Source organism: Saimiri boliviensis, chromosome 2 (genome assembly GCF_048565385.1).
Source record: "Saimiri boliviensis isolate mSaiBol1 chromosome 2, mSaiBol1.pri, whole genome shotgun sequence".
Taxonomy (NCBI): domain Eukaryota; kingdom Metazoa; phylum Chordata; class Mammalia; order Primates; family Cebidae; genus Saimiri; species Saimiri boliviensis.
Window position 1 is genome coordinate 230,057,671 of NC_133450.1, and position 17,737 is coordinate 230,075,407.

A 17,737-nucleotide genomic window follows, 5' to 3' on the forward strand; every position below is an offset into this window, starting at 1 on the left:
CATTCGGAGATGAAAGAGAAACTAAAACGGAACCAAGTGTACAAGTTACAGGGTCACAGTCAAGGCACCTAACAGACCCCACTTGCTGTTTATTCTTAAACATGAAGGACTGCATATCCCTGCCAAGGAGACAGTAAGTGAAAAAATAGCTACCACCTATTTTCTTTATGAATTTCCCATCAAACGACTGTCTTGTGCTGGGTTAAGATGTACAGTAGATAAACGGAGTCAATTCCAAGTCACTCAAGCAATTTTCTGGATGAAGAGAGAACAAGACAAAAGCTAACCATAATAGCAAAACTCGAAGCCTCCATTACACTTTCTACGGCAGTGAAATACACAAATGCTCTTTCTATTGTGTATGAAGCCAAGTCTGAGAGTGAGGACACCTGCAGGATTTGGTTCTGTCCCATTAGGACAGAGAGCAACGCACGTGAAATCCACGCCTCGGCTGGTCAGTCGCTAGCCATCATGAGCAACTTCACGCTGCAAGACAATGCTTTCCATGTGGCACCTGTCTTGGGCATATTTGAAAATCAAACCACGTCCTGAATCAAGTAAGTGTACAAGTCTTCTCCTGAGGTTCAGGACATACCACAACAGACCCAGGCCCCTCCCTGGAGGTGGGAGGTGAGGACCCGGCGCTAGGACATCCACTGAGGCACTGTCTGCAGTAAAGGACATCTACCTGAATGCCATATTTGCTGTTTCTCCTGCAAATGTGTCTTTAAGTGTGGGAGGCAAATGACTTGAATTTAATTATAAACCTTTAGTCTTCGAAGGTTCAATCCAACTGACAAACTGGGGAATTTACAGTCTAAAAAGATTGCAAGTCTTCTGAGATAAACACTTATTTTCAGGGCAGCAAATTTTCAATGGATTTTACTGACCTGCTTCCATTCCGCCTCAGTTCACACTTTCCCGCACCTATCCCGTCGGTCACCGGCCTGTCAATCCCTCCTCCCTGGCTGCCTCCCAAATCTGTTCACTCTGCAGAACTCATCCTACTCCTGCCAAAATTCAGTGCAACATCACTTTTCACTCCACATACTTCAAGAGCTGCCTCCCCTCTGCCTGCTCCCCACCCAGCACTCTCCCCACATGGCCAGGGCCCGCCTTTAAACCTCACGTCTGACCACATGCTCCATTACAGCTTAAACCCTACGATGGCTTCCCTGGTGTTGAACTCAAGTCCAGACTCCTCCAAACACAAATCCAAACTACTCCACCCCAACATTACACTCTGCTAGGGCCCTGCCACTCACAGTTCCCCAGGCGCCCTTCCAGGTTAGACACCATGGGGACAGCGCTCCTGACTCCCGTGGCCCTCGGGCCGCCTGCCTGGTGGGGGTTGATGCAGCAGATCAGCTCCCCCACGCCAGTTCCTCCACATGCCTTTTGCTGTGCTTTCCTGGACGGCAAAGGCTCGGAAGCTAAAATGCACTTTTCACACTCATTTCCAGTGGGATTCTGATTCCAATGAGACACACTTACTGGAGAGCAGAATGTGGAGCAGAGTGAGGGTGTGGGAGGTACAGAACAGAGAAAAAGTGTGGTGTCCCTGGTTCTGGGCCTATGCTGCAGCAGAACCCCACTGGTCCCAAGCTCCAGGCTGGGCACAGGGGCAGGTTCTGAAACAGTACCCTGGGAGCCAACCCACCTCAATGCAGGACCTTCCCACACCCTACAGGTACCTATTTCCCTATGCCAAATCCTTCCTGCTTAAAATAGCTGGATGATTTCTCTGTCTACACTGACCCAATACACTTACTTACTCATCTTTGTCCAGCACTCAATGGTAAATGCACAATGTACACAGTCTGTCCACTGCTGGGCACAGGCCAGGGCCGAACAGAATAAATACAGAATTGGAACCAGAACGTCAGTGAAACTAAAAACAGAAAAGCTGCTCTAGAACTCTGGATTCCTCAATCACAGGGATTAAAGGTGATAAAAATCAAAGATCCCACATTTATCTGCACAAGACCGCTCTGGTTCCCCAAGAAATCCAACCCTCCAGAAGAAAATGATCACGTTCTTAGGTGCACAAGGAAAGCTGGCCCAGAGAGAAGACACTAGAACTCTCTGAGAATTGCGTCTGGCCACGTGAGAATGCAGTCTGGTGGAGCCAGTGTGACAGGCAGACCCAGCAGCCCAGGGCAGCCCCACGCCAGCCACTCTCAGGTCCTGGGAGCCTTCCATGACCTCTCTGGTTCTCACTCTCTTCCCCTGTCTCAAGTGACAAGAATGACTGTCTCCCAGAGAAATTAAGTGAGAAATTAAATATGTTCATGTCAGGCTGGGCATGGCGGCTCACGCCTGTAATCCCAGCACTTTGAGAGGCTGAGGTGAGTGGATCACCTGAGGTCAGGAGTTCAAGACCAGCCTGGCCAACATGGCAAAACCCCATCTCTACTAAAACTACAAAAATTAGCCAAGCATGGTGGTACATGCCTGTAATCCCAGCTACTTGGGAGGTGAGGCAGGAGAATCACTTGAACCTGGGAGGCAGAGGTTGCGTGAGCCAAGACTGTACATTACTGCGCCTCTGTAATCCAACATGGGCAACAGAGTAAGACTCTGTCTCCAAACAATAAATAAATAAATAAATATGTTCATGTTACAAAAGCACTTTGAAACTCTAAAATAGGACCAATGACCAGACTTGTTAATGTTAATAACTTCCTTTCCAAGAGGCAAAATATGTCAGCAAAAGTCACTCACAAACAAGTGCCCCTGCACTTGAGGGAAGCGACCCCATCCCAGGCCCAGAGGACACTCAAGAACCCACTCCCCGAACCAGCTCTTTACAAGAGAAGGGCACTGTAAACGCCTCAGAGCCTGCTCGTGCCCCTAGTTACTGTGCAAGGAGAGAAACCGGGTAGCTCCCTGGAACCACCTGACCATGGGTAAGGACACACAGGCGAGCATGACAGCAGTGACACTTAGCCAACTGCACTTGCCCCTCTGCCTCTTTAAGCTTTTCTTCTTCTGGACACAAAACAACAAGCCAATCAACACCTCTGTTCTCCCATTCAGCAAGCTTTCTTTTTTTAATCAGTTGCTCCCCTTCAGGAAAGATACAGGAACTCTATTTTCATAACAAAGGAACTGTTGCTAAAACATTATCTTTGCACCACTGCAATGTTAATGCACATATTTTAACAAATAACTAAAAAGTATAAATGTCAAAGTGGATATGCAGTTGTGAGAAGCCAGCCAAGTGAGAATGCTACAAGCACAAATGCCGAAAATGAAGCTATTTGTGACTCCAAGTTTTGGCAAGCAAAACCGAACACAATAGCAGGAAAATGTGCCTTTCCCTTCAAGAAGTGCCAGTAAGTGATTCAAGGTCTCCCAGATTCTTCCCCAAGCATTTCAGCAAGCAGGTGATGCCACCCCCAAGCCTCTGTGGCCACTGAACAGCAGCTAGCCAAGAGGGGACCCAGGATCTTTTGAAGTCTTCAGACCCAATTATGAATTATGATTATTTTGTTTAGATGGAGTCTGTCACCCAGGCTGCAGTGATGCAGTCTTGGGTCACTACAAACTCTGTCTCCCAGGTTCAAGCCAGTCTCCTGCCTCAGCCTCCCAAGTAGCAGGGATTACAGGTATGCACCACCACACTCAGCTTATTTTCGTATTTTTAGTAGAGACGGAGTTTCACCACGCTGGCCAGGCTGGTCTCAAACTCCTGACCTCAAGCCTGGCTTTGGCCTCCCAAAGTGCTGGGATTATAGGTGTGAGCCACCGTGCCCAGCCCAGCCCCCAATAATTATTCAGCCTCTGTTAACAACATAAAAGAATGAATTAAACCACTCTGTGCCCTCCTTAGGAGATAATGCACACCTTTAAAAGTGAATCTTCATTAGCTTTTGTCAAAAACTAACTAAAACCCAAGTACCTGTTTCTATTTAGGCCCCTTAAAAACCTGTTTCACATGCACACAGATACATATCTGTTTAAAAAAAAAAGAAAGAAAGAAAGAAAGGAAGAAAAAACAGTATTTCTTTTTTTTTTTCTTTTTTCTTTTCTTTTCTGAGAGAGTCTCGCTCTGTAGCTCAGACTGGAGTGCAGTGGCACCTTAGCGCACTGTAACCTCCACCTCCTAGGTTCAAGCAATTCTCCTGCCTCAGCCTCCCAAGTAGATGGGATTATAGGTGCTCACCACCACATCCAGTTAATTTTTGTATTTTTTAGCAAAGATGGGGTTTCACCTTGTTGGCCAGGCTGCTCTTGAACTCCTGACCTGGTGATCTGCCCACCTTGGCCTCCCAAAGTGCTGAGACTACAGGATTCACTGGTGGTTGCATGAAGATTTCTATGCACACGACTGTGGTAATTGAACAACATGACCAGCCAGGCGTGGTGGCTCACGCCTGTAATCCCAGCACTTTGGGAGGTTGAGGCGGGTAGATCACTTGAGGTCAGGAGTTCAAAACCAGCCTGTCCAACATGGTGAAACCCTGTCTCTACTAAAAATACAAAATTAGCAGGACATGGTGGTACATGCCTGTAATCCCAGCTACTCGGAAGGCTGAGGCAGAAGAATCGCTTGAACCTGGGAGGCGGAGGTTGTAGTGAGCCAAGATCGTGCCACTGCACTCCAGCCTGGACAAGAGCAAAACTCCATCTCAAAAAAAAAACAAAACAAAAAAAAAAACATGACCACAAATTTGTTGACACTACTTTCATAGGGGGAGAATCCAATTCCCCTGAAATTCCAGGCAGCCTTAGTGTCTTGCTTCTAATGAATGTAGAAGAAGTGATCATGCTCACTTGCAAGGCAAGGCCAACAAAAGGGGCCGTGGGTTGAACAGTGTACGCCCAAAATTCATGTTCACCTGGAACCTGTGAAGAAGCCCATGAATGACCTCATTTAGAAACAGGGTCGGCTGGACGTGGTGGCTCAAGCCTATAATCCCAGCACTTTGGGAGGCTGAGATGGGTGGATCACCTGAGGTCAGGAGTTTGAGATCAGCCTAGCCAATATGGTGAACTCCATCTCTATTAAAAACGCAAAAAAAAATTAGCTGGGCATGGTGGCGGGTGCCTGTCGTCCCAACTACTTGGGAGGCTGAGGCAGGAGAATCACTTGAGCCGGGGAGGCGGAGGTTGCAGTAAACCAAGATCACGCAACTGCACTCAAGTCTGAGCAACAGAGAGAGACTCCGTCTCATAAATAAACAGATAAATTGTAAAATAAAGAAACAGGGTCTATGCAGATGTACTTAAATTAAAATGAGGTCGCTAGGTGGGACCTATCCAATATGACTGGTGTTCTTATAAAAGGAGGAAAAGAGGGGAAGATAAAGACCGAGAGGCAAGCAGGCCATATGAGGTGGAAATTGCATGAAACTGCACCTACAAGCTGAGGAATGTCAAAGATGTCAGCAAACGCTAGAAGCCAGAGAGGTGAGAAGACTCCTCTCCATATCCCTGCTGGCACCTGGATTTAGGGCTTCTAGCCCCCAAAACTGTAAAGGAATACAGTTTTGTTGTTTTAAGCAACCTGGACTGTATTAATTTATAAGCAGCCCTAGGACACAAATACAAAAGATGACACAGCTTCCTCCCACTGGTCATGTCTGCTGTGAGCGAGGATGAAAGGAAGCCGCCATGTGGAAAAGGGCGCGCAGGTGCCTTGGTCCCAGCCCCTACCCAGGTCTCAGATGACAGCTGCACTTACTGCCAGGCCCCCAAGTAAGGGACTCTCTGGATCATTCTAAGCCCAGCCTTCAAGGCATCCCAGACATGGAGTGCAGACTAGAGACTATCCATTCCCACTGACTTTCCCAAACTGCAGATGCAGGCACAAAATGGACTTAACTGTCTACACTTGGGGATAATCCAACATGCAGTAACAGATAGCAAAAACACGTGTGTGTCTAAACTTACCAGAACCAAATGTATGTTTCGTATTCAAAACACAGTCACCAGTGCCAAATGGGTATCAAGGCAGTCTACAGAAGCTCCCTTCTGCAAACAGGTACACCGAGACCTCTTGCCTGGGATTATACCTCTGACTATCTACTTACAAAGTGGTTGCCTCAACTAAGAGCAGAAGGCACAATAAGCTAACAATCTCTGGGTTTTCTTTTTTTTTTTTTTTTTAACAATATGCAGAAGCCGGAAATGGTTAAATGTTTTATCATTTAAAGAACCCCACTTATATTCTACAATGTTCATGGCATACCTACATTTATAAAATCTTCAGTATAATTAGTAATTGATAAAAGCTTATGCATAATCTGTATTTTTTTTTTAAGAAACGGAGTGGAGGGTTCTCAGTACTTTGAGTGGTAGAACTACAGGTGAATTTTTCTTTTTTGTTTTCCAATGTGTCTATAACAACATATTCTTTTAATTAAGGAAATGACAACTTTTTGAAAGTTACTTAACATACACCATCATCTCAAAACAAGACAATATCCTTTCTTATATACAGAAAAGGAAGTATAGTGCTTCCGCTGAGTTATATAAATTCCCATGAACTTGTACAACTGTACTGATGCAGTCAAACCATCTTCACCACACCTACAGCTGCAACAGACAGCGAGGCAAAAAAAAAAAAAAAAAAAAAAAAAAAAAAAAAAGGAAGGAAATGCAGCAGCTCAATCCCCAAGATTCAACTGATTCTCGCTCATTTGAAGTATTTACTCTCAAATAAGCTTAGCCTGCAGGATTTGGTTCAGATTAACGAGACACAATCTAATTAACCGGTTAATCCTCTGGCCACTGGACAGATTGCTTCTGTGTGAGGTTCCTCCTCTCTGGCATGGGGTCATTAACATGGAACACACACATGGCCACCTAGCTTTCCATGTGGGCAGCGGCTAGCTGAGGCCAATGATGACACCTGCCATTTTACACCTCTATCTCCCAACACTCTTCTCAACTCAGTCACGCCTCCACATTCCTTTTCTAACCCTCTAACTGCACTATCTACATGCTTAAATGCCATCCTTCTACACCTCTCTAAATCCCATTTTCATCTCCAAGGCTCAAAGCCAGTCTTTTTTTTGACATGGAGTCTTGGTCTATTGCCCAGGCTGGAGCGCAGTGGTGTGATCTCAGCTCACTGCAACCTCTACCTCCTGGGTTCAAGTGATTCTCCTGCCTCAGCCTCCCAAGTAGGTGGGATTACAGGCACCTGCCACCACACCTGGCTAATTTTTTGTATTTTTAGTAGAGACAGGGTTTCACCACGTTAGTCAAGCTGGTCTCAAACTCCTGACCTCATGATCCATCTGCCTTGGCCTCCCAAAGTGCTGGGATTACAGGCATGAGTCACCACACCTGGCCTAAAGCCAATCTTTTTAGAAAAACAAAACAAAACTATAACTACTTTGGCCAGTACCCATCTCTCTTTTCATGTAACTCCAGCTGCTGTTAAAAACTGATTATTCTCTAGATATATGACAAATTACCATCTTCCTCCAAAACAGCATTCAAGCTGCTGAGGACACAGGGCCACAGGCACATCCTAGACATCCAGTAAGTACAGACTGAGATTCCCGTTCATTCATTCACCAAGAATTTGAACTTTTTTTAAGCACCAGTCTCAAACCCATGAGATATGGTAATTGATCAGGCATATAACTTAACTTAGATTAGAAGAAATAAGAAGAGTGAAATATTACACACAGAAATGAAGGGCCAACTGATCTGATCTGCAAGCCAGGAAGTTGTCCAAAGCGAACTGTAACAGCAGGAACAATGTTCTGTGGCAACAGCTAATAAAAATGAGAGAATATACAACCATCCAGCTACTTAGTTCGGGTGTATCTCTATATATTTCCATTCAGACTCTTTTAACCATGACCCACAATGATAAATTTTATCTTGTGGTTCAGTACAAACATTTACACACATACATATATACACATATACAAGCACATGTATATTTAGAGACAGGGTCTCGCTCTGTTACCTAGGGCTGGAGTGACCTAGGTGCCATAACTGCAGTGGTGCAATAGTTCACTGAACCTCAAAGTCCTGGGCTCAAGAGATTCTCCCACCTCAGCTTCTTGAGTAGCTAGGACTACAGGCATGCAACCACCATTTCCAGCTACTTTTTAATTTTCTCTAGAGACAGTACCTCAGTATGTTCCCAGGCTGGTCTTGAATCCCTGTCCTCAAGCGATCCTCCCACCGTAGCCTCCCAAAGCACATTTTTAAAAATATATATAAAATGCAACAATGGCGGTCAGCCATGGTGGCTCATGCCTGTCATCCCAGCACTTTGGGAGGCCGAGAAGGGCGGATCACTTGGGGCTAGGAGTTCGAGACCAGCCTGGCCAACATGAAGAAACCCTGTCTCTACTAAAAATACAAAAATTCACCAGATGTGGTGGTGCAGGTCGGTAATCCCAGCTACTCGGGGGACTGTAAGAATCGCTGTGAGGTGGAGTTGGAGGTTATAGTGAGCCAAGATCACACCACTACACACCAGCCTGGGTGACAGAGTGAGACTCTGACTCAAAAAGAAGAAAAAAAAAAAAGCAATAATAGTTTCATAACAAAATAGTTAACATATACAATAACACTCTAATATTTTTAATTTTTAAAATGTGGGTCATAACTCACTAGATTATTATTATTTTTTTTTTATTTTTAGTGGAGACGGGGTTTCACCATGTTGACCAGGATGGTCTCGATCTCCTGACCTCATGATCCACCCGCCTCAGCCTCCCAAAGTGCTGGGATTGTAGGCGTGAGCCACCACACCCGGCCAACTCACTAAATTATTAAGCACAGCTCACTAAAAGGTCCCAAACTCTAGCTGGAAAACACTGCAAGCTTAGAAAACCTCCAGGTGCCTGAGGAGCACTGCATGAGTATGCTCACTGTACCTTCTCTCAAATAGTGAAAAACCAGAAACAATTTAAAGGCTAATCAGTAAGGGACAGGTCAATAAACTGGCATCATATTTATACAAAGAAAGAGGGTACAGCAGTTAGAATGAGCTAAATCTAGAAAATCAGTAAAGACCTCAAAAACAATGGTGACTACAAAAAGCAAGTTACCGAATGAGAGAGTAACCATATACGTAAAAACCCCAGAAAAAATATACATGTAGTTTTCAAATGTCTACAGCAATGGTTCAGAAATATGAGCTAAAAAGACAATAACTGACATTCACAACAGTTCTTGTATAAGCAGGAGGGAAAAGAGAGAAGATACAGAGAAGGGGAACATAGAGAACGTTGACTGTATTTTTGAGTTTTTTGTTTTAAATAATATCTGGGTGAGGGGCACGGAGGTGTGAGCTTATCATTCATCTGACCTCTCTGCATGTCCAGCTATTTCATAAGAAATACATTCTCCACTCCATTATGTCACCGCCATACAGCTGTTGCGAAGCTCATGAGATGTCTTGCACTTGCCCACCCACCCTGGGTGACATTCTAAGGGGTGTCTAAGCAAGCCTGTCTCAGTGCTGAGGACCTCGAGATCCACCTATATTCAAATTCTGGGTGAGTTGGCTATTTCAGGAAAAAAGTAGTGATCAATAAGTTTCCAATCCAGCAGAGCTTCTAAAAATGTTTTAGGATTCCAGTAAATGTGGGTAAAGAGGGAAAAAATGCCTTAGAAAAACAAGTATTAACTCAATTACTTTGTAACAGCTTTACCAAATTACATTTAGATGAATTACAGTCATAGATTGCATAATGATGGGAACAGGCTGTGAAAAATGCATCATTATGAGATTCTGTCTGTGTGTGAACATCACAGATTGCACTTAGAGAAAGTGCATGTATGGTATAGCCTACTGCGCCCAGGCTACAGACCTGTACAGCATGGGACTGTACTGAATACTGCAGGCCTTGTAACACAGCGGTATTTGTGTATCTAAACACAGAAAAGATACAGTAAACCTATGGTATTCGAATTTTATGGGTCCATCATTGACCAAAACATCGTATGCAGCACATGACGACATACCTCTTAATCACAACGCCTTTTAATTTTCAAATCACTTCACTGAAGGGTAGAAACGAAACAAAAAAAAAGATAACCTTGACAATGCATTTTTATTTTTAAAAGTACAATTCTACAAAACACTTGATCTCAATCACCAGTTTCTGGACCAGCAGCTGCATCACAGTGGTCTGGAAATTTAGGGAAAAAAAAAGTGCATGTCTGAATATGTGTGTGTATTCTATGGATGTGTGAGATCTTTTAAAAACTTCTATATTCTGAATCCAAACATCCAGAGTCTGATCCCGTGTATATTTTTAATCTGTATTTTGTTCATAAGCTCACAGGTGGTTATCATGAGCAGTCAGGCGAGGACGGATTGCTCTGAAACAACTTCCAAAACAAATAAGATCAAAACCCCAAGCTGGGATGTAAACAACAGCCTATTTGATAAGCTGAACGGATCATTCTGCATCAGAACACCAGCAAGCTGCGGAGAGTTTTGGTGAGGCACAACTCCCCGGGCAGAGTTGATTTCATCTTCCATTGCCCAATTCCCCACACTGCTCCCGAACCTTACAGAGAAGGGGCAAAGGCACCAAGGAACCGCAGGAGACTCAGATTCTGCCCTCTGCTCCATCAAGAAACATGGCTCCCTATGACTCAGAGGCCCAAACAAGGCTTCCTCCAGTGTTCTGCCAACCACCCAAACCTGTGCTGTCCAATGAGGCCCTATTTGGCTATTTACATTTAAATTAAATAAAATTCAGTTACTCAGTCCCACTAGCCACATTGCAGGTATTTATTAGACTCATGTGGCCAGTGGCTACTGTACTGCACCAGCACATATAACATTTCTGTCATCACAGAAAATTCTATCAGACAGGACTGACCCAAAGCAGTAATTTCATTATGAACAAGTGTTTGTTCACATTTTCCCTAATGATAGGTTTGGTTTTTAAGCTTTTGTCCAGGCCCCCACTTGAAGGATACAACACCCACCCAAAGTGACAGTGACTGCTTGAGTTGAGGAACACTGGCAGGGACAGGCAGGGAAATTTCTAGGCCAGGTGTAATTTGCAAACCACCCCCAGCCACAGGTCCCCACACTGCACCTCCTCCCATGGCTGAGAATCACTATGGTTCTTTAAAATTTTTTTAAGGAGCCTTGTTCCAATTCTAATCACAAAAATGCTAACCTTCTAAGATTAAAGAAAAAAAAAAAAGAGCGAGAGAGAGAGAGACAGACAATATAGAGAAAAGTATTTAGATGAAGGATCAGCCCATCTATGTAGCCACAACAGAGCCAGTTAGAACCCTCGCTCTTTGGAAGTCTTTGGAAGCAAGAAGATACAAAGAGTATGTTTTTAAAGTTTCTACTGTGAAGTCTTTAATGTAGACAAAGGTAAACAAGTTACTATGATGAACTCCCATGTACCAATCACCAGCTTCAATGCTGACCAAGTCAAGCCCATCTGGTTTCCTCCACCCCGCTTCCCCCTCCACCCTGACACCCTTTAGGTGGGGACAGCCAAGAAGCTGTGTCTACACTGAAGGAAGTGGGAGGCCAGCATGCAGGGGTGGAGGGTGGCCTGGGGGCTCTCTACGATCTGGGTGTCATCCTGGGTGACAGTTGCTAACTCTCTGAGCCCCGATCTCGTGAGACTGGCTGGGAGGAATTAATGAAACAGTCCCTGTGAAATGTTCGGCCTCACATCTGGCCAAGCACAGGCTCAGGAAACGTCCACTCCTGTCACCGCTCAGGCGCCTGTTCTCCTTCCGCAGCCCCACCGCTCTGCTTGCTCTTGGTTCCACCTTCCTCGATGTCTTCCTAACTCTTTTTAAAGCTAGCAGCGCAATTTGCTTTCATGGTTTCAATTTGGGAAGGGAAAAAAAAAAAAAAAAGCCTGCTACGGTCTGAGTGTGGGTGTCCTTCAAAATCCACGTTGAAACCAAATCACCAAATACCAAATGGAGGTGATGACACTGGGAGGGGTCCTCTGGGAGGGTCAAGCCCTCATACATGGGATTAGTGTCATAAGAAAGGCCCCAGAGAGCTGCCCCGCCCCTTCCACCAGGTGAGGACACCCCAAGAAGAGGGCATCCATGAACCCGGAAGTGGGCCCTCACTGGATAAATCTGCCCTTGTCTTGGATCTGTGACTTCCCAGCCTCCAGAACTGTGAGAATAAACATTTGTTGTTTATACACTGCCCAGTTTATGATATTTTGTTATAGCAGCCTTAGACTAAGACAAAGTCCATACAAAAAGAGATAATATGATCACCGCAGTTTCGGTGGCTTACGACTGCGCCCCCCACTGCTGCCGTCAGTACAAATAGGTGGAATAATACCAACCATGAGTTGCTGAGCTTTCATTTCATGTTGAGAACTGTGTTAAACACTTTATAAATATTATCTCATGGAATCCTCACAGGCACCCTGTAAGTTTCCATTATTATTTCCACTTGGCAGTTGAGAAAATAGATCCAGAGAATTTCAGTGACTTGCCTCAAATCACACAGCTGAGGAAACTTTGAACCCAAGTCTGCCTGAGTCAGACTTCCCATGCCTCCCACCACCAAACCACAGCTAAAATCCTCCTGCAGCTAGGGTTTGAGGTGAGACCCCACCCTTGCTCACCAAAATGAAAAGACATATTCTAAAAAAAGAAAATATCGCATATTCTAAAAAGAAAAACTGGGAAAACAGACTCACTTTTCAAAAAGCTATTTGATGCTCTTTTTTATTTCCTTGTTTTTGAGAGATAAGGTTAAAGGGGTTTTCAGGAGCACAGACAGCATCTCTCACCAATAGGAAAAGGGAAGAAACATAAAGAAGCACTTTATTACAACATTATGAACAATTCCCAGAGAAGAAATATCAGCTTGCAAATATAGGAAAGTACTCTGCAAATTAAAAAAAAAAAATTACTTCTTGCATTTTAAATCAGTTATGCAAGAAAAGTCTGAGCCCTTCCTGGAAATAATTCATTTTCTGAGACAATTCAAGATAACAGAAGTTGAGCTACAACCTTGTTCCAATAAATTAGCCGCTCCAGAGACAGAGGGCCATGCATTATAAAAGCCAAATTTTTCAGGCCAGGCGAGGCAGCTCACGCCTGTAATCGCAACACTTTGGGAGGCCTACGTGGACGGATCACCTGAGGTCAGGAGTTCAAGACCAACATCACCAAAACAATGAAACCCCATCGCTACTAAAAATACAAAAAATTAGCCAGGGATGGTGGCACATGCCTATAGTCTCAGCTACTTGGGAGGCTGAGGCAGGAGAATCACCTGAACCCAGGAGTTGGAAGTTGCAATGAGCCGAGATTGTGCCATTGCCCTCTAGCCTGGGCAACAGCAGCGAAACTCTGTCTCAAAAACAAAACAAAACAAAAAACAATTTTTCTAGTTAATAAGTGGCCATGAGTCGATGCACTATGAGTTAGGAGATATTAGTAACTCACATAGTTAAACAATTTTTAAAATTTTTCTTTTGTACCACACATAGACAAAAGTTAACACAATTTAATAAAGTATAGTCATATAGCCCTACATATGAAAACCAGAAAACGTGACACATAAAGCTTAGATATTTTAATTAGCAGGAAGGCCCCTTTTACTCTATGCAGGTTTTGCTGGTTTTTTTCTTAGCTTAAGAGCCAGTGCGCAAGCCCCCTACTTTCTGTTAGTATTCAGTAGAGACTCTGCCTCTCCTCTCCTCTCGTCCATGAGCTAGCTGAAGGGCACAAATGTCATTCCTCTTTGAGATATAAGCACCTGCACAGGCCTGGCACAGAGTAGGTATTTAATACATGTTTGTAGAAAGTGGGAAGAGAGGCCGGGCGCGGTGGCTCAAGCCTGTAATCCCAGCACTTTGGGAGGCCGAGGCGGGTGGATCACGAGGTCGAGAGATCGAGACCAACCAGGTCAACATGGTGAAACCCCGTCTCTACTAAAAATACAAAAAATTAGCTGGGCATGGTGGTGCGTGCCTATAATCCCAGCTACTCAGGAGGCTGAGGCAGGAGAATTGCCTGAACCCAGGAGGCGGAGGTTGCGGTGAGCCAAGATGGAGCCATTGCACTCCAGCCTGGGTAACAAGAGCGAAACTCCGTCTCAAAAAAAAAAAAAAAAAAAAAAAAAAAAAAGAAAGTGGGAAGAGAAAAAACAATAGGAGAAAAAAAAAAAAACCAATAGGAGGAAGAATCTGAGTTCGTTCTGCATTTCTCCTATCACCATTGCAAAAGGCTTCATCGCAAGCCCAGCCAGGGACTTGGAGGAGGAAAGGGGAGAATGCCCAAAGCTTAATCGATAGGCTCTTTCCGCATAATTACATAAATCTAAACCCAGCCTCTTGCCCATCCTCCCACCTAGAAGAAACAGACAATGTAGACACCGTCCCTTAGAAGAGAGCTGAGAGGAAACAAAGCAGGCCTTGCCTTTTCGTCCTGGTACAGCTTGTTGACACTCTCCAGCTGGAAGTTGTGGCTGGACTGGATTTTGTCGAGCTGCTCCCGCTGCTTCTCCAGCTCTCCCTGGAACTCGTTCTTCTTCAGCTCCACGGCGCCTCTCTCTGCGGCTGCCCTGCGGACCCTGCCTTCCAGCTCCATGATCCGCGTCTACAAGAAAACTGTGACGTCAGGGCCGATGCCAAGTCACCCTCAGAGCCTGGACCACACCTGAGCACCCTCTACAAAGACCACCCTGAGGCCCAGAGCCAGCACTGGCTTCATACACACAAGTGCCCATGGCTCTGTGTTTGTTTTTTTTTTTTTTTTTTTTTTTTGAGACGGAGTTTCGCTCTTGTTACCCAGGCTGGAGTGCAATGGCGCGATCTCGGCTCACCGCAACCTCCGCCTCCTGGGTTCAGGCAATTCTCCTGCCTCAGCCTCCTGAGTAGCTGGGATTACAGGAACGCGCCACCATGCCCAGCTAATTTCTTGTATTTTTAGTAGAGACGGGGTTTCACCATGTTGACCAGGATGGTCTCGATCTCTCGACCTCGTGATCCACCCACCTCGGCCTCCCAGAGTGCTGGGATTACAGGCTTGAGCCACCGCGCCCGGCCGGCTCTGTGTTTTAAGTCCACTGTGCAGAAGCTGGAGCAGGTTCCTCCGGAGAAATGGTCTCTGGCAGTGCAAGTGAAGGAAGGCTGTGTGCACTCACACACTTCCCCCTGGGTTTTGTGAGGCTTAAATGCGCTAAGTGCATAGAATGCCTCATGCTTTACCTGGCATGAGATGGTGCTCAAATATTTAGTTCTTCTCTGCTAATAAATCGCTTAACAACTCTTTAGCAGACACAATTTCTGAAAACAGCTTCAGTTCTCCAACTCCAGACAACCACAGCTCATCTCCCCAGCAAACAGGGGCTCTTGTGGAAGCTGACACACCAGGAGCACAAGCCCAGGAGGGTAAGTGTGAGAGCAGGGCAGAGCGCAGAGGGGCTGGGGTGCATGGCTAAGCCCATTCGGGTGGAATCCCTGCTCCACTTCAACCTCCTTTTGGTCAGTCTGACCGCCTGCGAATCGAGGAGAGTGAAGTTCCAAGCTTGTAGGGTTTGTGCACAAAAGGAGATAATTTGTGTAAGGTACTGTTAAAGAGAAATTATTCTGACACTTATTAAAGTGACAAGAAAGACTATTCAAAATGATTTCAATAGGAGAGGGAAATTGTGCTCAACTCTGAACATATCCAAGACAGCCAGGGATTTGTAGCTAACGAGCACAGTCGGGGAAGTCAGTGGATGGAAATCTCCCTCAGAGAAGGGGGATTCTGGCTAAACTGCCCTAACAAGATTCTTGCTAAACACAGGCCAAGGACTTAGACAGCAAGGGTAGGAATGAGGAACTCGGTCAAGTATCAAAGGTGTAAGGATGGCATGGCAGGATCCTTTGCTAAGACTGGGCAGGGCAGGCCAAAGACAGGAAGAGGGAGTTGGCAGGGGCCAAGATCGAGGCCTAGTCAAGAAGGTGGCTCAGAGGAGCCCAGCTAAAGCTCGATCAAGAGGAGCATCTTTGTCACTGATCAGCACTGTACCCGACCTATGGCTGGCAACAGTAAATGAGGAAGTTAAAATTATCATCATCATTAAATCATGAAGACATATTTCTTACACCCATAATCCAAGCACACTTCCAGTACTGCTCCTCCATATCTTGTGCACTGGAGGGTCACAAACGCCAGGCTGTGGCCAGTGTCTGTAAGCAAGCTGTCTTCCCAGAACTACCCCAGCAGCTCAAACGAAGGCTATTAACTCACAGGAAAGGCGGGGAGGGATACCACAACCGCAATCCTACACAACCACAGAGGGGGCCTCTCCCACTCAGAGCAGAGCTGCCCAAAGTCTGGCCCAGGGTTGGGGGGGTATGTGCAGAGCCCTAAACTTGCCTTACAGCATATGCCCTTCCCAAAACCCCTTGGCTGGCAATAAACAGCAAACCCCTTGGACACCATTATAACAAAATAAACAAAACAAAAACATAAAATAAACATAACAATAAACAAAACAAGACACCTGGAGATCCACGCTCCGGGAGCTAGCAATCCAGTAGTTGAAGCCCAAGACGATGACGCAGGCCACCAGGGCAGCCAGCACGAGGGGTGGTGACTTCATGCTGCGACGCCCGTTTCCCAAGCCCATCATCTCAAAATCAGCGCTGAGAATCTGCCAAGCAAAAGCAAATACATAAGCCTCACTATTAGTATAATCGTCTCCAAAACAGACAGTGTCATCCTTACAACCAAGAGGAAAGGCATCCTGCCAGGCAGCATGGGCTGGCATCTTCTCCTTGACGGGCAAAGCTGTTGAGGGAGAAGAGTATATGGATGGCACACACACACAGGTCGCGGTGCCGTGCACCCAGGGCAGTGTGGCCAACTCCCAGGACAGGCTCGGCGGAGCAGGCATCGCCCCAAAACCTGTCACAGACTAGCTTGAGACTTCAGGCAAGGGATGATCTATCTTACACTTCAGATCCCTCCCCTGTAAAATCATTACCACACTCACCTTCCCGACACAGTTTGATAATTAATCATTTCTGTAAGCAGCAGTGTTTGAGAAGTAATCATTTCTGTAAACAGCAATAATATATATTAAGTGCTTCCACATCACATTAGAAAGAGTATATTCCTCATTACTTCTCTCAGAGAGCTTTTTGATTTGATTCCTAACAAGGGTTTTGTTTTGTTTTGTTTTGTTTTGTTTTAACCCATTGACAGGAATACTAATGACACCCAATTAAAGCATTTCTCAAGCAAAGCAGGAAACCCATTCTGGAGGTGAATGTGAACTCCCCCCGTGTACATCACTATGCATGCACAGTCCTGGCTATAGAGGCGTCTCTTCCTTCGTGGCACGCAACAGAAGTGGGAGGTGTGCTATCTGCCTGAAGTCACCAGAAAAATGTGTTCCATATTAGGCCTTGAGGTGGAAACGAGGCATTCACTCCATGCCAAATGAGAGCACCTTGTCCTTTGAACATTTGTTTCTCACTTTAGGGACCGTATCTGTGCAACTGCTACACTGTACGCCTCACGTGAGGAAAAACAGTGCCTCTGTGTGAGAGCTACAAAGTGCACAAAAATATATTCAGCTTAGAAGAAAGACGCCATCGTTGTTGTTAATGGGCTTCAATTCAAAGCCAGGTCTGGCTGGATGCAAGCACCGGTCTCCAGGAACAAGGAAAGTGTACTCTTCCAAACGGCTTTTGCTGAGCCAGATAAAACAGAACCTTATCAGAGTGAGAGCGCTTTCACTGCAATGGCCCCTCTGAGCACAGAGAGCCTTTCACACCAGAGTGTCTAG

At 45.4% G+C, this 17,737-nt stretch overlaps 1 protein-coding gene across 1 annotated transcript in view; it reads right to left on the reverse strand.

Annotated features, from left to right (window-relative positions):
* The window catches only part of GOLM1 (golgi membrane protein 1), a 53,226-nt gene extending 36,650 nt beyond the window's left edge, over positions 1 to 16,576 (reverse strand). Inside the window, exons 1-2 of the mRNA XM_039475130.2 lie at positions 16,448 to 16,576; positions 14,371 to 14,550 (exon numbers count right to left, since the gene is read on the reverse strand). Coding sequence (XP_039331064.1) covers positions 14,371 to 14,550; positions 16,448 to 16,576 — 309 coding nt within the window. The remainder of the gene's footprint in view (positions 1 to 14,370; positions 14,551 to 16,447) is intronic.
* Between the last annotated feature and the right edge of the window lie 1,161 nt (positions 16,577 to 17,737).